Source organism: Dryas octopetala, chromosome 7 (assembly GCF_963921425.1).
Source record: "Dryas octopetala chromosome 7, drDryOcto1.1, whole genome shotgun sequence".
NCBI lineage: Eukaryota > Viridiplantae > Streptophyta > Magnoliopsida > Rosales > Rosaceae > Dryas > Dryas octopetala.
In genome coordinates, this window is record NC_141372.1 from 14,554,656 (window position 1) to 14,574,194 (window position 19,539).

The 19,539-nt window shown below is 37.7% G+C and overlaps 1 protein-coding gene and 1 pseudogene across 1 annotated transcript; both read right to left on the reverse strand.

The window, feature by feature from the left end:
• Positions 1–8,992: 8,992 nt before the first annotated feature.
• On the reverse strand, positions 8,993–10,028 carry LOC147279947 (uncharacterized; annotated as a pseudogene).
• A 1,820-nt stretch (positions 10,029–11,848) lies between these two features.
• Positions 11,849–17,229, reverse strand: LOC147279948 (uncharacterized). Its single transcript, XM_086252100.1, has 7 exons — positions 16,825–17,229; positions 16,395–16,494; positions 16,222–16,322; positions 14,766–14,825; positions 12,986–13,399; positions 12,403–12,530; positions 11,849–12,022 (listed from the first exon to the last, which is right to left on the reverse strand). The coding sequence occupies exons 1-5, from the start codon at positions 17,227–17,229 to the stop codon at positions 13,322–13,324; spliced, it is 744 nt and encodes a 247-aa protein (XP_086108226.1). The 3' UTR covers positions 11,849–12,022; positions 12,403–12,530; positions 12,986–13,321.
• Positions 17,230–19,539: the final 2,310 nt, after the last annotated feature.

The following is a 19,539-nucleotide window of genomic DNA, read 5'->3' on the forward strand; positions in this document are numbered from 1 at the left end:
TCGATACTGAGACTGTGAGAGATAGAGGTGGCGCGAGAGACTGATGAGAGTCATAGTGAAACACCTCAAACCTCGAGCCATGAAAATACTGAACATCAAACTGTTAAATCTGCTTTCTCTTACTTTTGAGCCATACACAACAACATAAGTAAATAAAATTTTGTCAAAAACATTTTAAATAAATCTCTCTGGGTCCCACTGCCTCGTCTTCTTTCCACTGCTTCCTCAGTCTGCTTAACCTGCAAAACACAAATCCTACACCGCATCCATGGTGTACCGAGTTATACAACAAACCCGGTAAGCTCACTAAAGCTCGTATGAGTGAAATTTCATAATAATAATTGTCCGCAATAATTTCTTCAATTCCATACTCAATAAATAATCCACAATAAAATCCATAATTATTCAATTTCATAATAGTTCCATCACCAATCATCCAAGCAACAAGATGAACCAAATTCCTCAAATTCACATCAAAATCCCACCAATAATATTAATAATCATTCCAACCAATCAATTGCCTAATCAATCAACCATTAACCTCAACCTCAATCATTCACATTCTAATTAATATCCTCAACGCATAGACACTATCATTTCCATCCTCACGATTCAAGCCTAGACTTTACTAAGTCCTAGCAAACAAATGCAATACAAGCAACCAAACAACCATCTATCTAATTTCACAAACTTCGTTTCATGGAAATCCTCCAGCTTTATAACTACTTTCAAAAATCTCTTCTTTCAAAACCATTTTCACATCCCCTCAACCGTAAATCAAACTCTGAACTGAATTTATCCTTGAAATCTGATATCTCAAAACACTTATTCTTAAAACTCACATCATTCTCGTACCTGTACTGTAGAAAATGTCCTGGCCACAATCCCGCACTCGGGCAGGCTCAAATCCTAGCCATAATCTCGCACATAGAGGTCATTCTGTAAGAGCGGACTCGTATCCTGGCCACAATCTCGTACGGAGGGGTCTCTCCGAACGAGCAGGCTCGTATCCTGGCCACAATCTCGTACGGAGGGGTCTCTCCATACGAGCAGGCTCGTATCCTGGCCACAATCTCGTACGGAGGGGTCTCTCCGAACGAGCAGGCTCGTATCCTGGCCACAATCTCGTACGGAGGGGTCTCTCCGAACGAGCAGGCTCGACCGGTCAACACGTGCATTTACACAGCAGTCTTTAAATATTCTTCTCCAAATTATCCTTATCAAACCCACTCATCAAAAGGAGGTGTCTCTCCTCAAATCACAACGTCTTAATCATCATTGGATAAATAATCAATCATAAACAAAATTCACTCACTGTTTACTCCGATCTACACCGAAACCTTTCCGAGATTGAATTCTACTCACGACCCTTCCCTTGTTTGTCACTCAAATCATTCCAATACTTCCTCAGGACAAACTCTAACATTCCAAATAAATTCCTAAACCTCAGATCCTTATCAATTTATTCTCATGATCCAAATCCTACCCTTCACAGTGCCATTGCTCGGATACCAAATCTGGCAGCATAACGGCATCGGGAATGATATTTCCTGAATCCGTATACCTGTTATGACCAAACAACCAATATTTAAATATTCAGGTTTCACAATTTGGCCGTTCAATGACCGAAATGGGCGGTAACCACCACGCACGGTGACTACCCAGCCCCAAAGTACACCCAATACTCACCCACACGTAAACAAACCCTAGGGTTGGCCTCTAAGAGTCCTGGGGAGGCTGATTAACAAGAAAAACCACCCAACTCACCGCCACAAGTGGTGGAGCCGTCGGTGGCAGCGGCGGCACATACCTAGAAATATCCAAATTCAACTCCGAACAATCCTAATCATATAATAGAACCTCCAATTGCACATAAACATCACAAATTTGAGTCCGATTTCAAGATATTCAAAATAGACGTAAACCCAAAAAAAATCAAATTTCTAAAGTCTCAAAATTGAACATCAACACTTTAGGGGAAAGATTACTCGTACCTAGAGGATCGATTTTGTCAACTGGACCGACGGCCAAAAGTCGCCAGAAACGCCGGAATCGACGGCGGAAGCCGGCGGCTGGCTTGGCTTCCCAAGCTCATTGCTCCGCCGTGAGACATCGTCAGGGCAGGAGGACACCATTGCTGAACTCGCCGTGACGAGAGGTATGATACCCAGTGGGTCCGGCGTCGCATCGTGGCCGGAAAACGCAGATCGCCGGCGAGGAGGATCGGCCCTGTTTCGCGTCATTTCTCCATCGGGGGTGGTCGCCGGAGCAAAGGAGTGGCATGGCTGAACTCGCCGGGGCCTGGGGAAGAAAACCCAAGTGGTCGCCGCCCTCAAATCCGCCGGAAAATGTGAGTCGTCGCCGGAGGCCCAATCGGCCTGAACTGGGTTCGATTTTTGGGGGGTTTCTGGGCTAAACGATCTACAGAGGAAGGAGGAGGGAGGAGAGGCGAGCTCGGAGAGCTTTCGTCCGCCTCCATCCGCCGCCGGACGCGCGCCCACGCGCCGGTGACAGGGCGGCGGTACTGAATGGGTGAGAGAGAGAGAGAGTATCGGGGAGAGAGGAGAGAGAGTGTGAGAGAATCCCCCCAGAAATTTCTGGATTTTTGGGTATTTAAAACCCACTCCTACAAAATTACAAAATTGCCCTTCCCTTCAAATGCTCGTATCTTTCAAACCGTAGCTCCGATTAATGCGTGCCGCGTGTCTACGAACTCGTGGACTCAAGAGCTTTCCAACGTGCCCAAAGTCAAAGATGAAAGTCCATTATTTTTAAAAGTCAACTTTGGGTCGGGTCGTTACAACCTTCCCCCCTTACAAAAATTTCGTCCTCGAAATTTAGCATATATCGTAACAGACAAGTGATGCCCAAACTCGTACCTTTTATCGACCTCGCTGATCCCTCTATTGACCACGTGCCCACGTGATTTGTTTAAGTCTCACCATGCTTCTGCTGCGCCACTCTGATTGACCCTCTGATCTCTTATTAATAAACTTACTCAACCTTCCAACTTTTCTAACTTCAAACCTCATACTAAGTCTCAAACTTCCAACTTTCCTGAACTTGCTGAGGAGCAGAGAGACGATGGCAGACGATGGCAGTGCAGGAGACATTTCTCAAAACTTTCTCAAACATTTTCATGGCTCAAATAAAATACTTTTCTGAAATCACTTGAAAATCATTTTCTTTCTCAAACTAGCTTTCACAAACATTTTCTGAACTGATTTTCTCAAACTGATTTCTCAACTGATTTTCTCAAACCTTCAGTAACATCACCAATTCTCACCCGGGCAGTGTGGGATCACTCACTTCTCCTCACCTGGTAGCTCGCCACTGCCTCGCGCAGCCGCCCACTCAGGGTCTTGGTCCCTGGGTCTTGCAATCCACACACTTCCGGCCGGGTCTAGCTCTGATACCATTTGAAACACCTCAAACCTCGAGCCATGAAAATACTGAACATCAAACTGTTAAATCTGCTTTCTCTTACTTTTGAGCCATACACAACAACATAAGTAAATAAAATTTTGTCAAAAACATTTTAAATAAATCTCTCTGGGTCCCACTGCCTCGTCTTCTTTCCACTGCTTCCTCAGTCTGCTTAACCTGCAAAACACAAATCCTACACCGCATCCATGGTGTACCGAGTTATACAACAAACCCGGTAAGCTCACTAAAGCTCGTATGAGTGAAATTTCATAATAATAATTGTCCGCAATAATTTCTTCAATTCCATACTCAATAAATAATCCACAATAAAATCCATAATTATTCAATTTCATAATAGTTCCATCACCAATCATCCAAGCAACAAGATGAACCAAATTCCTCAAATTCACATCAAAATCCCACCAATAATATTAATAATCATTCCAACCAATCAATTGCCTAATCAATCAACCATTAACCTCAACCTCAATCATTCACATTCTAATTAATATCCTCAACGCATAGACACTATCATTTCCATCCTCACGATTCAAGCCTAGACTTTACTAAGTCCTAGCAAACAAATGCAATACAAGCAACCAAACAACCATCTATCTAATTTCACAAACTTCGTTTCATGGAAATCCTCCAGCTTTATAACTACTTTCAAAAATCTCTTCTTTCAAAACCATTTTCACATCCCCTCAACCGTAAATCAAACTCTGAACTGAATTTATCCTTAAAATCTGATATCTCAAAACACTTATTCTTAAAACTCACATCATTCTCGTACCTGTACTGTAGAAAATGTCCTGGCCACAATCCCGCACTCGGGCAGGCTCAAATCCTAGCCATAATCTCGCACATAGAGGTCATTCTGTAAGAGCGGACTCGTATCCTGGCCACAATCTCGTACGGAGGGGTCTCTCCGAACGAGCAGGCTCGTATCCTGGCCACAATCTCGTACGGAGGGGTCTCTCCGAACGAGCAGGCTCGTATCCTGGCCACAATCTCGTACGGAGGGGTCTCTCCATACGAGCAGGCTCGTATCCTGGCCACAATCTCGTACGGAGGGGTCTCTCCGAACGAGCAGGCTCGTATCCTGGCCACAATCTCGTACGGAGGGGTCTCTCCGAACGAGCAGGCTCGACCGGTCAACACGTGCATTTACACAGCAGTCTTTAAATATTCTTCTCCAAATTATCCTTATCAAACCCACTCATCAAAAGGAGGTGTCTCTCCTCAAATCACAACGTCTTAATCATCATTGGATAAATAATCAATCATAAACAAAATTCACTCACTGTTTACTCCGATCTACACCGAAACCTTTCCGAGATTGAATTCTACTCACGACCCTTCCCTTGTTTGTCACTCAAATCATTCCAATACTTCCTCAGGACAAACTCTAACATTCCAAATAAATTCCTAAACCTCAGATCCTTATCAATTTATTCTCATGATCCAAATCCTACCCTTCACAGTGCCATTGCTCGGATACCAAATCTGGCAGCATAACGGCATCGGGAATGATATTTCCTGAATCCGTATACCTGTTATGACCAGACAACCAATATTTAAATATTCAGGTTTCACAATTTGGCCGTTCAATGACCGAAATGGGCGGTAACCACCACGCACGGTGACTACCCAGCCCCAAAGTACACCCAATACTCACCCACACGTAAACAAACCCTAGGGTTGGCCTCTAAGAGTCCTGGGGAGGCTGATTAACAAGAAAAACCACCCAACTCACCGCCACAAGTGGTGGAGCCGTCGGTGGCAGCGGCGGCACATACCTAGAAATATCCAAATTCAACTCCGAACAATCCTAATCATATAATAGAACCTCCAATTGCACATAAACATCACAAATTTGAGTCCGATTTCAAGATATTCAAAATAGACGTAAACCCAAAAAAAATCAAATTTCTAAAGTCTCAAAATTGAACATCAACACTTTAGGGGAAAGATTACTCGTACCTAGAGGATCGATTTTGTCAACTGGACCGACGGCCAAAAGTCGCCAGAAACGCCGGAATCGACGGCGGAAGCCGGCGGCTGGCTTGGCTTCCCAAGCTCATTGCTCCGCCGTGAGACATCGTCAGGGCAGGAGGACACCATTGCTGAACTCGCCGTGACGAGAGGTATGATACCCAGTGGGTCCGGCGTCGTATCGTGGCCGGAAAACGCAGATCGCCGGCGAGGAGGATCGGCCCTGTTTCGCGTCATTTCTCCATCGGGGGTGGTCGCCGGAGCAAAGGAGTGGCATGGCTGAACTCGCCGGGGCCTGGGGAAGAAAACCCAAGTGGTCGCCGCCCTCAAATCCGCCGGAAAATGTGAGTCGTCGCCGGAGGCCCAATCGGCCTGAACTGGGTTCGATTTTTGGGGGGTTTCTGGGCTAAACGATCTACAGAGGAAGGAGGAGGGAGGAGAGGCGAGCTCGGAGAGCTTTCGTCCGCCTCCATCCGCCGCCGGACGCGCGCCCACGCGCCGGTGACAGGGCGGCGGTACTGAATGGGCGAGAGAGAGAGAGAGTATCGGGGAGAGAGGAGAGAGAGTGTGAGAGAATCCCCCCAGAAATTTCTGGATTTTTGGGTATTTAAAACCCACTCCTACAAAATTACAAAATTGCCCTTCCCTTCAAATGCTCGTATCTTTCAAACCGTAGCTCCGATTAATGCGTGCCGCGTGTCTACGAACTCGTGGACTCAAGAGCTTTCCAACGTGCCCAAAGTCAAAGATGAAAGTCCATTATTTTTAAAAGTCAACTTTGGGTCGGGTCGTTACACATAGAGACACAGAATGGGGGAGATGAGTGTCTGAGTGAGAGTCTGAGAGATAGAGGGCGGCTCGAGAGAGGGTTCGAGTTTTAGCCTTTTAGGTTTGTCTGAATGAATGTGAATATGAATAATGAATATGTGATTTACTGATTTACTGATTTCTAATTTTTTTATTTTTGTTTTTGGTCTATTGTGTGTTGACTCTATTCTAATATTACAGACTTTACACTATTAATTAGTTTAATTTAGGTATGCCACTGTCTGATGAGTGATTTCTAAGTGATTACTAAGTGATTTTGTGATTTTTAATTTGTTCTTTTTGTTTTTGGTCTATTACAGTATTTATGTATTACTCTATTTGTTTGGTTTTTTTTTTTTTTTTTTCTATTTTAGTTATTTGGGGTTTTGTTTGGGGTTTGGGTAGATTGGGGTTTCGTTCGGGATTTGGGTAGATTGGGGTTTCATTTGGAGTTTTGGCAAATTGGGCTTATAACTTGTAAGTTATATCTAATATAAGATTATAATCTGTAACTATATATATTATATAATCTATTTGTTGGTCTATTTGTTCGGTTTTTTTAATTTATTTTATTTGGGGTTTCGTTTGGGGTTTGGGGAGATTGGGATTTTGTTTGGGGTTTGGACAAATTTGGGTTATAAGTTATAACTATATATAAGATTATATATAACTACTATAGAGTAATGAGTATAGTATATATATAACTATATACTACTACAATATATACTAGTATACTACTATAATTATATATTACTTATATAGTTATATATAACTATTGTAGTATGCATACAACTATATATACTAAGTTACTAACTATATAGTTATATACTAAGTTTATATATAACTCTATATACACAAAACATTATTATATAGACTATAGACTATAGAGTATATAGAAATATAATATACTAATTTTATTATATAAGATATAGCTAAAATTATATACTAAAACATTATTATATATATAATATTAAACTCATAGGGTTATATAAAATATATTTTAGGGTTTAAAATAAAAATGTATAAAATGTGTATAAAAATGTATAAAATGTGTACAAAAATGTATAAAATGTGCATAAAAATATATAATTATATTTTTAAAAAATTACACGGTTTGGTTCGGGTAAAATGAGCATGGAACCAGAACTGGAACCGTCCATATACGGTTTGGTTCGGTTTTCTCTTACGGTGTTGACTTTTTGGTCAACTCGGTTTTTTTTTTTGTTTTTTTACGGTTGGTTTGGTTCGGTGTTTCGATGCGCCGGTTATTATGCCCACCCCTAGCGAGAAGACAGTCTCATCAAAGTGACAATCCGCAAAACGTGCGGTAAAAGTATCACCTGGCAAGGATTCAAGATATCTAATAATGAAAGGTGAATTAAAACCAATATAAATGCCAAGTCTGCGTTGAGGACCCATTTTAGTGCGTTTTGAGGGTGCAACAAGCACATATACCGCACAGCCAAAAACTCATATATGTGAAATATTAGGTCGAGTACCAGAAACGAGTTGTAAAGGAGAGTAAGAATTGTGGGCAACAGGCCTCAATCTAACTAATGATGCAGCATGTAAAACTGAATGTCCCCATGCAGAAATTGGCAATTTTGTTTTCAAAAGTAAAGTTCGAGCGATCAATTGAATATGCCTAATAAAAGCTTATGCTAGTCCATTTTGAGTATGAACATGGGAATTGGATGCTCAACATCAATCTCAAGGACATATAATACTCATCAAAAGTTTGAGATGTAAACTCTCTAGCATTACCAAGTCGAATAGACTTGATAGAATAATCTGGAAATTGTGCTCATAATTTAATTATTTGAGCAAGTAGCTTAGAGAATGAAACATTACGAGTCGATAATAGGCTAACATAGGACCATTTTGTGGATGCATCAACTAGGACCATAAAGTAACGAAACGGTCCACATGGTGGTTGAATAGGCCCACAAATGTCCCCTTGAATTCTTTCTAAAAATGTTGGGGATTCAAATTCAACCTTTAATGATGATAGTCTGATAACCAACTTTTCTTGTGAGCAAGCTTTGCATAACTTGTTACCAAACAACACAATGTGTTTGTTTGTCAACGAATGCCCAGATGATCTGACAATGATCCTTCTCATCATTGTGGATCCAGGGTGACCAAGATGGTCATGCCAAAGTATAAAGGAATTCAGGTCAGTGAACTTCAGGTTCATGACACTATTGGCTTCAATTATTTTTATTTTTGTATAATATATCCCTAAAGAGAAAGTTGGGAGTTTTCCCAATATAAGCTTATGGTTATCTATATTGGAGGTGATGCAAAGATATTCCACATTGTTCTCATTTGTAGTTTCATTGTGGTATCCATTCACACGTATGTGTTTAAAACTAAGCAGATTTCTTCTAGATCTGACATAGTATAAAGCATTTTGAATGGAAAATTGTGTCCCATTTGGTGACATAATCGAAGAACCTGATATAGTAGTTACATATATTAGCTTTTGATAATGTTAACTTCGAAAAATATTTTCGATCTCGGAGAACTGTGTGTGTAGTCGCACTATCTGCTAGACATACATCTTCACCATTATTTTTTAAATGGAATATCTACAGGTCTCATCCATGCGAACTAATATAAAAATAAATTAAATTAAACCAATTACTCAAAAATGAAGGAAATTAAAATCTTTATTCAATTTAAAAACTTTATTATGATGTGAGAACATACAAACAGAACTAGAAAACAAAAAAACAACATAGATAGATTAAAAAAAAAAAATTTAGTTGGGAGGGACAATCCCGTCACCAATCATAGGACGAAAAGAGTTCACATCCATGTCCACAAAGAAATCTGAAGCTTCAAGATGGGTCATGTCCATTGGATCAGAAATGTCCATTTGATCAAATTGGTCAACATAGTTGGTCTCCACATTTTTCTCTTTCTCTTTTAATGAAGCTTGATAATTAAAGATCCACCAAATTTTTGGGCGTACAACAGGCCCTAGACCAATGACCATTCACACCACACCTGTGGCAGACAGTCTCAGAATTTTTAGTAGCTTTATTCATTGGACCTTTCCCTTTGGCATTGTTCCACTTCTGGTGGTGATGCGAAGTTTGGGTATTTTGGGACCCAAGTTATGGTTGTGACCACCACGACCTTGACCACTGCCACGTCCACGGCCACGACCACGACCACATGATGTAGTGGCATTCACTTCAGGGAATGGTGTCGATCCTGTTGGACGAGATTGATGATTCTTCATCAAAAGCTCATTATTTTGCTCAGCAAGCAGTAGGAGACAAGATATCAGATCTGCATATTTTTTGAATTGATGCTCTCGATACTGTTGCTGCAGGAGTACATTCGAGGCGTGAAATGTGGAAAAAGTCTTTTCCAACATATCCTCATCTGTTATGTTTTCTCCACACAATGTCAGCTGGGAGCTAATTAGAAACATAGCAAAATTGTATTCAGAAAAAAATTTGAAATCTTGGAGACGGAAGTGCATCCAATCATGGCGAGCTTTTGGAAGGATCACAGTTTTTCTGGTGATCATATCGCTCATTCAAATTTTGCCAAAGAATTAATGGATCTTTGACCGCCAGATATTCACTCTTAAGTCCTTCATGGATATGGTGATGGAAAAAAATCAAGGCTTTGGCGTGATCCTGCTGGGATGCGTCTGTGCCTTCCTTGATGGTGTTCCCAAGATTCATAGCTTCAAGATGAATCTCAGCATCCAAGACCCATGAGAGGTAATTCTTCCCCGAGATATCAAGTTCAACAAACTCAAGCTTAGTCAAGTTGGTCATTCTTGGTCACTACATAATAATAAAATAATAACAAATTAGGATCCATTGATACAATATGTAAGAACATAAAATAAAAACTTTAAGTTTACAATGTTGGGATCCATGAACTTTTGGTTCATATTAATATATTTCAATGGACATGCATTCAAAACTTCCATGTTCGGATATGTGTGTCTAATTTAGAACTTCGGGTTCTTAATAAAAAAAAAAAAACTAATAGAAACTTCAGGTTCCAAGAGTCAATAAGCTTGAGCTAAATACAATATAACTAAAATTAGGAACTTCAGGTCCTATATTATGATGATAAATTTAATATATATATACACATACATTTTGCATAAATGAAACGTACAATCCATAAATGTACAAATGAAAAGATAACATTTAAACAATATAAAATCAAACAACAAACAAGATAAATAAATACAACTAATGATCGAATATTTAAAATATAGGTAAAGTAAAAACAAATACCATAAAGATCAAAGAAAATTGTAACAGACAAAAGAAAGTTCACGTTACTTAATAACAAATTAACAGCCAAATTTTCAGAATAAAAATAAAAGCTCTTAATAGATTTTAAAATTGATGATGAACCAATTATATGATTACAAATATATGGTGATGAATCCGAAGCAAAAGTAATGGACGAAAACAGTAGCACCTAGAAAACCAATTATACATAGACTAATCCATTTAAAAAACAATATATAGCACTACTACAAAATAGCAATCAGACAACGGATTTTCACCGTTGTCTAAGTTTATAATTTACCGTCGTCTAATCGAGTGTTGTCTATTCATACCCCCAATAGACAACGGATAAAATCCGTTGTCCTGGTGCACCTACACAACGGTTATAGATGTACCACCGTTGTATATACAACCTTTAAAATCAATGATTTGGAAGATACCGTTGTTGAGTGCCAATTTAAACATCGGTTTATATTTAAAAACCGATGTGTATATATATGTTAAACAACGGTTATGTTAAGTAAAGAATTGGTTTTACAACTATTTTAGGTAGAAACACGAGGTGAAATAGCCATTAAAACAACGGTTTATTGTTAAAAACCGTTGTCTAATCTATTGAATAATATGTGTATTGCCATGTCTATAGGTTTTTCAAACTACGGTGTTTTATATGAAACCGTTGTATTCATGCATTAAGAAAATTAAATATTAACCACATAACCGTTGTATATACTTATTTGGTACATCGATTTTTGGATTAGAAACTATTGTATGAAGGTACTTAGCACAATGGCTTCTTAAGATTTGTGTGGTATGCTTAAGAATTAGACAATGGTTTATGATATTGAACCATTGTAAGTCAAGGGCACAGACCACGCTTTTTATCGAAAAACTGTTGTATAATGTGCCTGTTTACATCTGTTTTTAGAAACTCCCAATTGTCTTTGACCACAATGCAATTATGAACAAACAATGCAGAATCTGATTGATGAGATAGGTTGTTTTGGTACAACCATCAATTGATTCCCTTCATAATTAACATTTCTAATAAATTATACATTTACAAAATACCAATTCACAATAATAAAGGATTGGAATTTCTAATATAACCAAATAATATAAGATATTTAAAGGTAGTAATTGTATATATGTACCTTGCTCCCTTAACCCAATTTCATTCACAAAACCAGCCATATATGCCATAAACAAAAACCCTCCATATATACCTTTCCAAAAAACTAGGCATCAATCTAATGAATCAACCTAATTGCTGCCATATATATATCAAAATATTATCCAGCAGCTAACCTATCAATCATCCCAAGCTAATCTAGTAAAGTAATCAATATATCATATATACCCAAAGCTAGTCTAGCTAAACATATGGCCTACGTAAAAAAGGTGTCATGCAAAAATCCAACCAGAAATGTCTACATAAACTGGCCCACGAAGTTTGCCCATTCAGCCCGGACTTCATCGATATCTTCTTGGGTATAAGTGTTGTCTTGCCTTCGTTCCCACTGAAACAAGGCAAACATGGAGTACTAATTAAAAATAAAATTCAACCAAAAATTTTATGTAACAAAGATAATGATGTAACACCACAAATAGAAAGAAGAGGATTAGTTCTAAATCTCAATGTCCCAACCTCCCTGGCCCTCTATATTTGTGATGGCATGTCACTATCCCTGCTTGCATTTCATTTGTTCATACTGTTTTTTTTTTGGGGGGGTAAGGGGCATTTGTTAATCTATGGTCTCAATTTAAAATTCATCTATTTCTAAGACCCATTTCCCATCTTTGTTCGGTTAATTGAAAGCAGTTGAGGTTCCTGGGACTATCAAGGTGGCATGCCTATCTTTTGTTTACATAGAGAGTGAGAAGAGCTAGAGAGAGATACCCTTTGGGGTGCTGGTTCAAGAGCAATTCTAGCCCTAGTGATGATTCCAAATTGCCCTAGCCCACCAAGAACAGCGTGGAACAACTCTGAGTTTCACTCTTTTGAACATGTCATGAGCTCACCCTTACCTGCAATTAATCCAAGAATTAAGGTCATTAATGCAATATTGATATCATGATACTGCCAAAGATTGAATTTGAACATACATACCCACAACCACCAATCACCATGCATTAATCAAAATGTATATTTGGCAGCAACCCACAACAACTTACTAATGTGATTGATGACAATCATATTGTTGTATCATTTAACAAAAAAGAGCCCATGTGAAGGCATACATTAATTAATATGCTACAGTCCACAAAGGAATATCACATTAACTGCCTTTCTATTTGGACGTTCATACAGACAAAGATTAATTAGTTTAATGATCAAACAACAAATACACCACAATATATCTACTAAAATCATCATTTTCTTCGATCTCAATGGTTGATATAAAATACTGAATTGAAAACCTAGCTTACAAAAAAATGATCTATAGAATAGTTATATATATAAGAAAGTGTGAATGAATTACCTGTAACAACGTCAAGCTCATGAACATTACTAATCTGAGGTCCATGGTTGAAAGCTTGGCCACTCATTCCAGCGTTGGAAAGAGTTCCACCCACTGACAAGTACAAGTAGTCAGTCCACGACTTGGGTGCCAGCCCATGCTCCAGCGTTGCCCTCAACACATCTCTCCACAGCTCCCACCCCAAGCATCCATATACAAAGTTTAATTACCATATCTAATTTGGCATATAATACTCTTTTACATGCACAATCATACTTACAAATGCATGCTTGTTTAAGCAATAATTAATAAATCTCGAACATGCTTACAAGAGTCATCAATGGTGGCAAGCAGAACTTAGTCCCTCTCCTGCTCCCACTTTCCTTTTACGATTTCAAGAATGACTTTTTGTAGTGATGCTCCCTTCACTGCAACCTGAAATCATACAAAAAGAAAAGTTACAAGTTGAAGTCAAATGCATATGGGTCTTTAATGTAAGTTAAAGAAAAGAAAAGAAAAGTTACAAGTTGAAGTCAAATGCATCATCAAAGGGGTTTTACAGGTTTCACAACTCAACTTAGCACCCTAGCTAACAGATACCATATGGGTCTTTAATGTAATCATGCATAATTTATGAGGTAGATATTTTGTGTGTGGCTAAGCACCCCACCCACAACTAAAGCAACAACTAAATGGAACATGAATTGCAACCACGTAAGCATGATAAGAATAGTATGATCCAATAGGAGGTAATTCAGTTCATGAAAATCCAGAGCAGGCAAAGCCAACTCAATAATAAAATGATCTGAAACAGATACATCTAGCCAATATAATTATCCACTCAACAAAATCACTCAAAAAAAGTTTAATGAGTGGGAATCAATTGAAGTTAATCTCACAAGTGAATGCCTTACCCTGTCAAGAGGTATGTCCTTTGCATCTTGTAACTTCAAATCAATCACAACAAATTAAGACTTCATAACAACATAACAAATGACAATATTTTAAAATGTGTTGCACATAGCAAACATCAAATAATGTAGAGAAAGTGCTGTGAACAACAAATTGTTTTAACTATTATTGTGCAATCACAACTATGGAATTTTTTTTTCTTGTATATATATGGACTGGACTGTTTACATTTAACAAAGTTAAGTTGATTCAGTCTGATGTCAGAAAGCAACTACACCAAATGAAGCCATAATTTATGTCAAGAATGTGTAGATGAGTAAAGGCAAGACGCAAAGATTGTAAGCAAGTATAATTTTATAAGCAACTGTAACATTTTCATTTCCTTTACACAATAAAGAGCTCAAGTGACAATTCTGTGATAGGACAATATAGTGTGTGTGTGTGTGTGAGCACAAGAGTATTCTACCTAGATATGCAATACTTTCCATTTCGATCATATGCATCTCTTTGCACTGGATCACTCAAAACTTGATAAGCTTCACCTAGTACTTGCAAATATTAAGATTTTTATACCCACAAAAAAAAGAAAAAAAAAAAGAAGGGTAACAGACCATACAAATATGTGATACAACATAAAACGGCTCACGTTAATAAGACAATATAATAGCGCCTGTGTCTTCACAAAAAAACTTAAATGCAGCAACCCATTTTCAGAGCAAATAAATGACAGAGCAACGCTGCAATGAATCAGAGTTGATTTTATTGCTTAAGAAAAAGAAAAATTAGATGGCTCCGATTCTATTAAAAGGGTGGAAACCAATAATTATTTAGCCTCCATTTGATTCATAAAAGGGCTGTTACCAAGAAGAATTAGAAGCAGTGGACTTGCCTGAAATCTTTCAGCCGCTTGAGGATCGTTTGGATTTTTATTTGGATGAACTTGCCTTGCCTGTACCAATACACATAGCTTCTCCCTATTAAATTCTTGAGTTTTCAATACAGAAAAAGATTCCCAGTTCATAAAAACGCTCATTAAACAAAGTTAAATAGTTCACCAAGATTTGAACAAAAGAAAGCATAAACCCATAAGTGACATGTAAGTTTTAAAAAATGTGTTAGTATGAGTAATCAAATATCAATAAAGTGATTAAGGTCTCTTAATAATTTAGAAATCAAAATATTCATATTCTTCTAAAGCTCGATCAGATTCCCATTTCAATCAGTCCTTAATGTTTCAAAATAGACAAAAAGAAGGCAGCCCATTATCATACAAGCGGGATCTACCACCAAATAATTCCATTCTAAGGTCATAAGAAAGGTAAGAACATTAAACAAAATATATCTATTATAAATTTAGAATTAATGGTTGAAATTCATTTATTCATTCTTGTATATGAATCATACCAATGCACCAAAATTAACTGAGAAAAGGGTTAAAAAGAAGTTAAAAAATAAATGCAAAACTATTATGAAATATTGAAATGTACAGCATATCAAACTTCAATCTGATCAAATTTAGAAAAATGGAGGAATATATATGAAATAATGAACCTTGAGATAATAGGCCTTGCGAATTTCCTCTTCGGAAGCCGAGGGGCTGACGCTGAGGACATCATAGTACTCAGTTTCTTTCACCATTGTTTCTTGCTAAGTTGCTTATTGCCAAAGGACTCACTAACTCTCACAGAGCTCAGAATGTGAAAAGTTAAGGCTCAGAAAAAGAGAGAGAAAGAAAGAAAGAGTAGTGGGGGCGAGAGATGGTCAGACTGACTGTCTTTGCACTTTGCACTTTGCACTTTGCACTTGCCTTTCCAGTTTGCACAGACATAAAGAAATGCTCGAAACCACTTTTTTGCGGGAGCACAACAGTTTTTTTAATTGTCCCCATAGTGGCGCTTATGATAGGCATTCGGAAATAGATAGCTTTTTATATTTGGGAAGCTAAAGGTCCATAAATTTTATCTGCAGAAATTATGTTTTGGAAAATTACAAAAACCAATTACAGATAGAGGCACAGCATATAGATCACAAACAGAAACATAGGATACTGCAATACCACTGTTCAAATTATTGCAGAAAATGGTTTATTTTCTCAAGTTAGCACAATCTACATTAGAGATTGTACATTATCCCTAAGTTGATATGGGACAAAATTTAGTCAATATACAAAAATACAGCTAAATCAAAAGGCAAGCGCAAAAAGTTGGGATGACATAGCTATGTCGTATACAAAAAAAAAAAAATAATAAAAAAATTATTGAAAATACATAAAAATATAAAAAGCTTAAAATATCATATTAATGGTACAAAAAGACAAAAAAAAAAAAAAAAAGATATGAGCATACCTCAACTTCGTCAAGATCATCCAATGTCTCAAGGGTTATATTTGTAAGAATCACAGATGAAGCTCTGGTAAGTAAGTTCTGCATTCGAGACTCAATCAAATCTGAACATAGAAAGGATTTTACGGGCATAAGTACAACAGCTACAAGAAGTTAGCATAAAATTTCTGACATACCTTCATATAGAAGTATTGATGCAGCAATCGAAGGATTCAGCTGATGGTTTTTGTGTAATATGATGGTTTCATGACTGTTCCAGGGTAGTAAATGCATATTCTGTTAAAAAAAAAAAAAAACTCAGAAAACAGTTAATGAAAAAAATTAATAATAATTAAGAACAAAAATTCCTATTAAAAATCCTAGTTCATGAGATTAAACCAAGCAAGAAAATTTTAAAAAGAGATGACATGAAAGGAATCAACCTCAAAAAACAAACGAATCTAACCTCAAATCCCTCCAAAGTAAACTCACAAAAAAATTACAGAAAAAAGAAAAAAAAAAGATAACAAAACACAAATTCAGCAACGTAGAGGAAATAATCAAGAACTTCATGTGAGAACCCTAGCACAGAGGAAAAACAAAAGAGTAAAGTGAGGGAAAAAGCACCTGAAAGCCCAGTGTGAGCTCAGCGAAGTCAATGGTCCAGATTAGGGTTAGGGTTTCAAGCTTTCCCAAATCTTTGTGTGATTTGGTTGGAGGATAGCATAAATCCAGTGATTTCAGCGCAGAAGGCATAAACGACTGAGAGTCGACATGATAAGAAGATGTGTGCAGCCATGGCGACGGTGATGAGAAGACGAGTGCGTACATGGTGGTGAAAGGGCGACACAATGGTGGTGAGGGACGGTGATGGGTGATGGCCATAATCAGAAGAGAGAAAGAGAAAGAGTGAGCAAAGTGAGAGTGCGGGAGGTCTGGGTTTTGGGAAGAAGCAAGTCTGGGTTTGAGGGCACGAGGAGGAGGAGGTCTGTGTTCTGTCTGAGGGGTTAAAGGCGCGATGGTTTTTTTCATTAACGCGGGCGTGTATTTTGTCAAATACAAAGACCCGCAAATTTTTTTATTTTTCTGTAACTTGTCCAACACAACGGTTTTACTTAAAACTATTGTGTTTAATAATTTAAGAAAATTCATCCGACCAAATAGCATTGGATATGATACCTTCATATAACAGTTTATTAAAATCCGTTGTGTGTTAAATTAAGATAACGGACAAAATAAGAACCATTGTCTATTGACTGTTGTCTATTTATACAATTGTAGTAGTGTATATTAAAACATCCAAAAGAATCAAGTATAAAAAATGGCTATATTAGTTAGAGAATAAAACAATCTCAAATGGATTAAACTTAACTCGAAGCACACACATATGTAAAAAAAAAGCCACACATGAGTTCAAAGTAATAGTAAATAAAATTAGAAAGATTAGTAAACATGCGAAAACTTGCACAATGGCACATTGATAATCAAAAATGCAGAAAATTGCATTGTCCAAAATATGCCATCATTGCGACTTACAGTACAACATTGAAAAGAATAATCACTACAACAAAATCTAGCAAAGGCAACCAATTTTTTTTTGTAGGAATAGATACAACTGCCACTGTTGTTAGTTTGTATTGCCCATTGCCACCCTGCAGTCATCATAGAGCATGTTGGAGGTTAGTGTTGGGGTGGCAAGGGAGCTAAGGCCACCCACATGTAAGAATGGTGGAAGCTTCTGCCAAAACCTGCCATGACATTTTGCAAGGTCCGGTCCTCACCAATGCTGCAGTTAGTTGGTTTCAATTGTTCACCATATCTAATGAGGTTGCTATATTGGTGGAGGATTGATATTATTAAATAATGATATGCCATGGATTCTTCTACTATCTTGTTAAAAGTGGGTTAGGTAGCTCGCTAATTCCAACAGTAGCTTGCTGCATTCCCATCTTCTTGGTATTAGTTTCTGATTTGATTTCAGTAATTAAATGTCCTCCACCATGCAAAAAAAAAAAATGCTTACTAATTAATAGTAATGAATTTTCATGTAACCTCAAAGGAACACTACTAATTAATAAATTGCTCATAAAATCTGAAAACACATACTTGAACCGAATGTAACTTGCATTACACATATATATCAGTTGAAGCCTAAATTACAAATCCTTCTATCAGTTTCCTTCAACATTCTTACAACTAGAAACATCTCAAACAATTAAACTTGGTCAAGCAACAGCTTCAAACCCGCTACAAAATACGTAGATACCCTATCAGTTTTCACAAAAATATGACCAAGCTTTCATCATCAATATCATCCCCTTCAAGATCCCCCTTCACGAACTGAAGATCCTTTAATACCATCAATCTCACAGAACTACAAAATGAAATTTCTTTAATTGTACCACCAAAATAAATATATAAATGCCCCGATAATTATCAAGAGTGTACCTTAAGCATGCAACTTTATCCTCTTGATTTGTTGCTGCTTCAGTAGTAACTTTCTCTGCTTCAAGAACACCATTTACAAGTCATATAGTGCATAGCTGTTAAATTTACTGATAAACAAACTTTTTTGTTGTACTTATATAGAATTAACCAACAACAATACTTAGCCATTGTGCATCATCTAAAATCTACACAAATACATACACCAATATATAAACCATGCAATGTTGAATGTTCCATATTGATGTAGAACAAGAAGTAGATTCGAAGCTTGAGGACCGGACCTCTCCCCAGAGGACCGAACCTCTAGAAACTCACCATTGAAACCATGAAGCTGAGGACCGGACCTCCTCCTTGAGGTTCGGACCTCCAGGAAGCCTCCATGAAGTTAAGAACCGGACCTCCAGGAAGCTGAAGACCGAACCTCCTCCTTGAGGTCCGGACCTCCAGAACCTCCAGCAGCTCCCACCTTCACCATGAAGACCGGACCTCTCCCAGCAAAATCTAATACTTCATATTCCTTTTATTTTTGAGTCTCAAAATTTACTACGAAATTAAGTGTTTGTTTATAGCCACAAAATCATAAGGAAATTTATAAAACATAAATAAATATAAACATATCTAAAAATAAAAAAACAGATTCACAACAAATATAAACAGATCAACTCTCAAACTCTTGTTCATAAGAAAGAAGCTCGCTTTTTATTGTCCACAACATGACTCAAACTCAGTTTAACTAGGATATATGGAGGTCTCTTAGAAATTAGGGATCTTGGACAAGGCAGAAATTAAGGTTCATGGTGGGTCTCACCAGAAATTCTTCATATCCTCCTTTGGGTGGTCCAGAGGATGTTCTTAAGATGATGATGATGGCGACAGTAGAAACAACTTTGAAGA

Bases quoted from the DNA above. Each gene is read 5' to 3' on its own strand.
- LOC147279948 (XM_086252100.1), bottom strand. From the start codon at position 17,229: ATGAAAAAAACCATCGCGCCTTTAACCCCTCAGACAGAACACAGACCT. The intron at 16,323-16,394 runs GTATGTCAGAAA...TTCTATGTTCAG, and splicing joins ATCAATACTTCTATATGAAG to ATTTGATTGAGTCTCGAATG. The intron at 13,400-14,765 runs GCAAGTCCACTG...GTATGATTTCAG, and splicing joins AAGCGGCTGAAAGATTTCAG to GTTGCAGTGAAGGGAGCATC.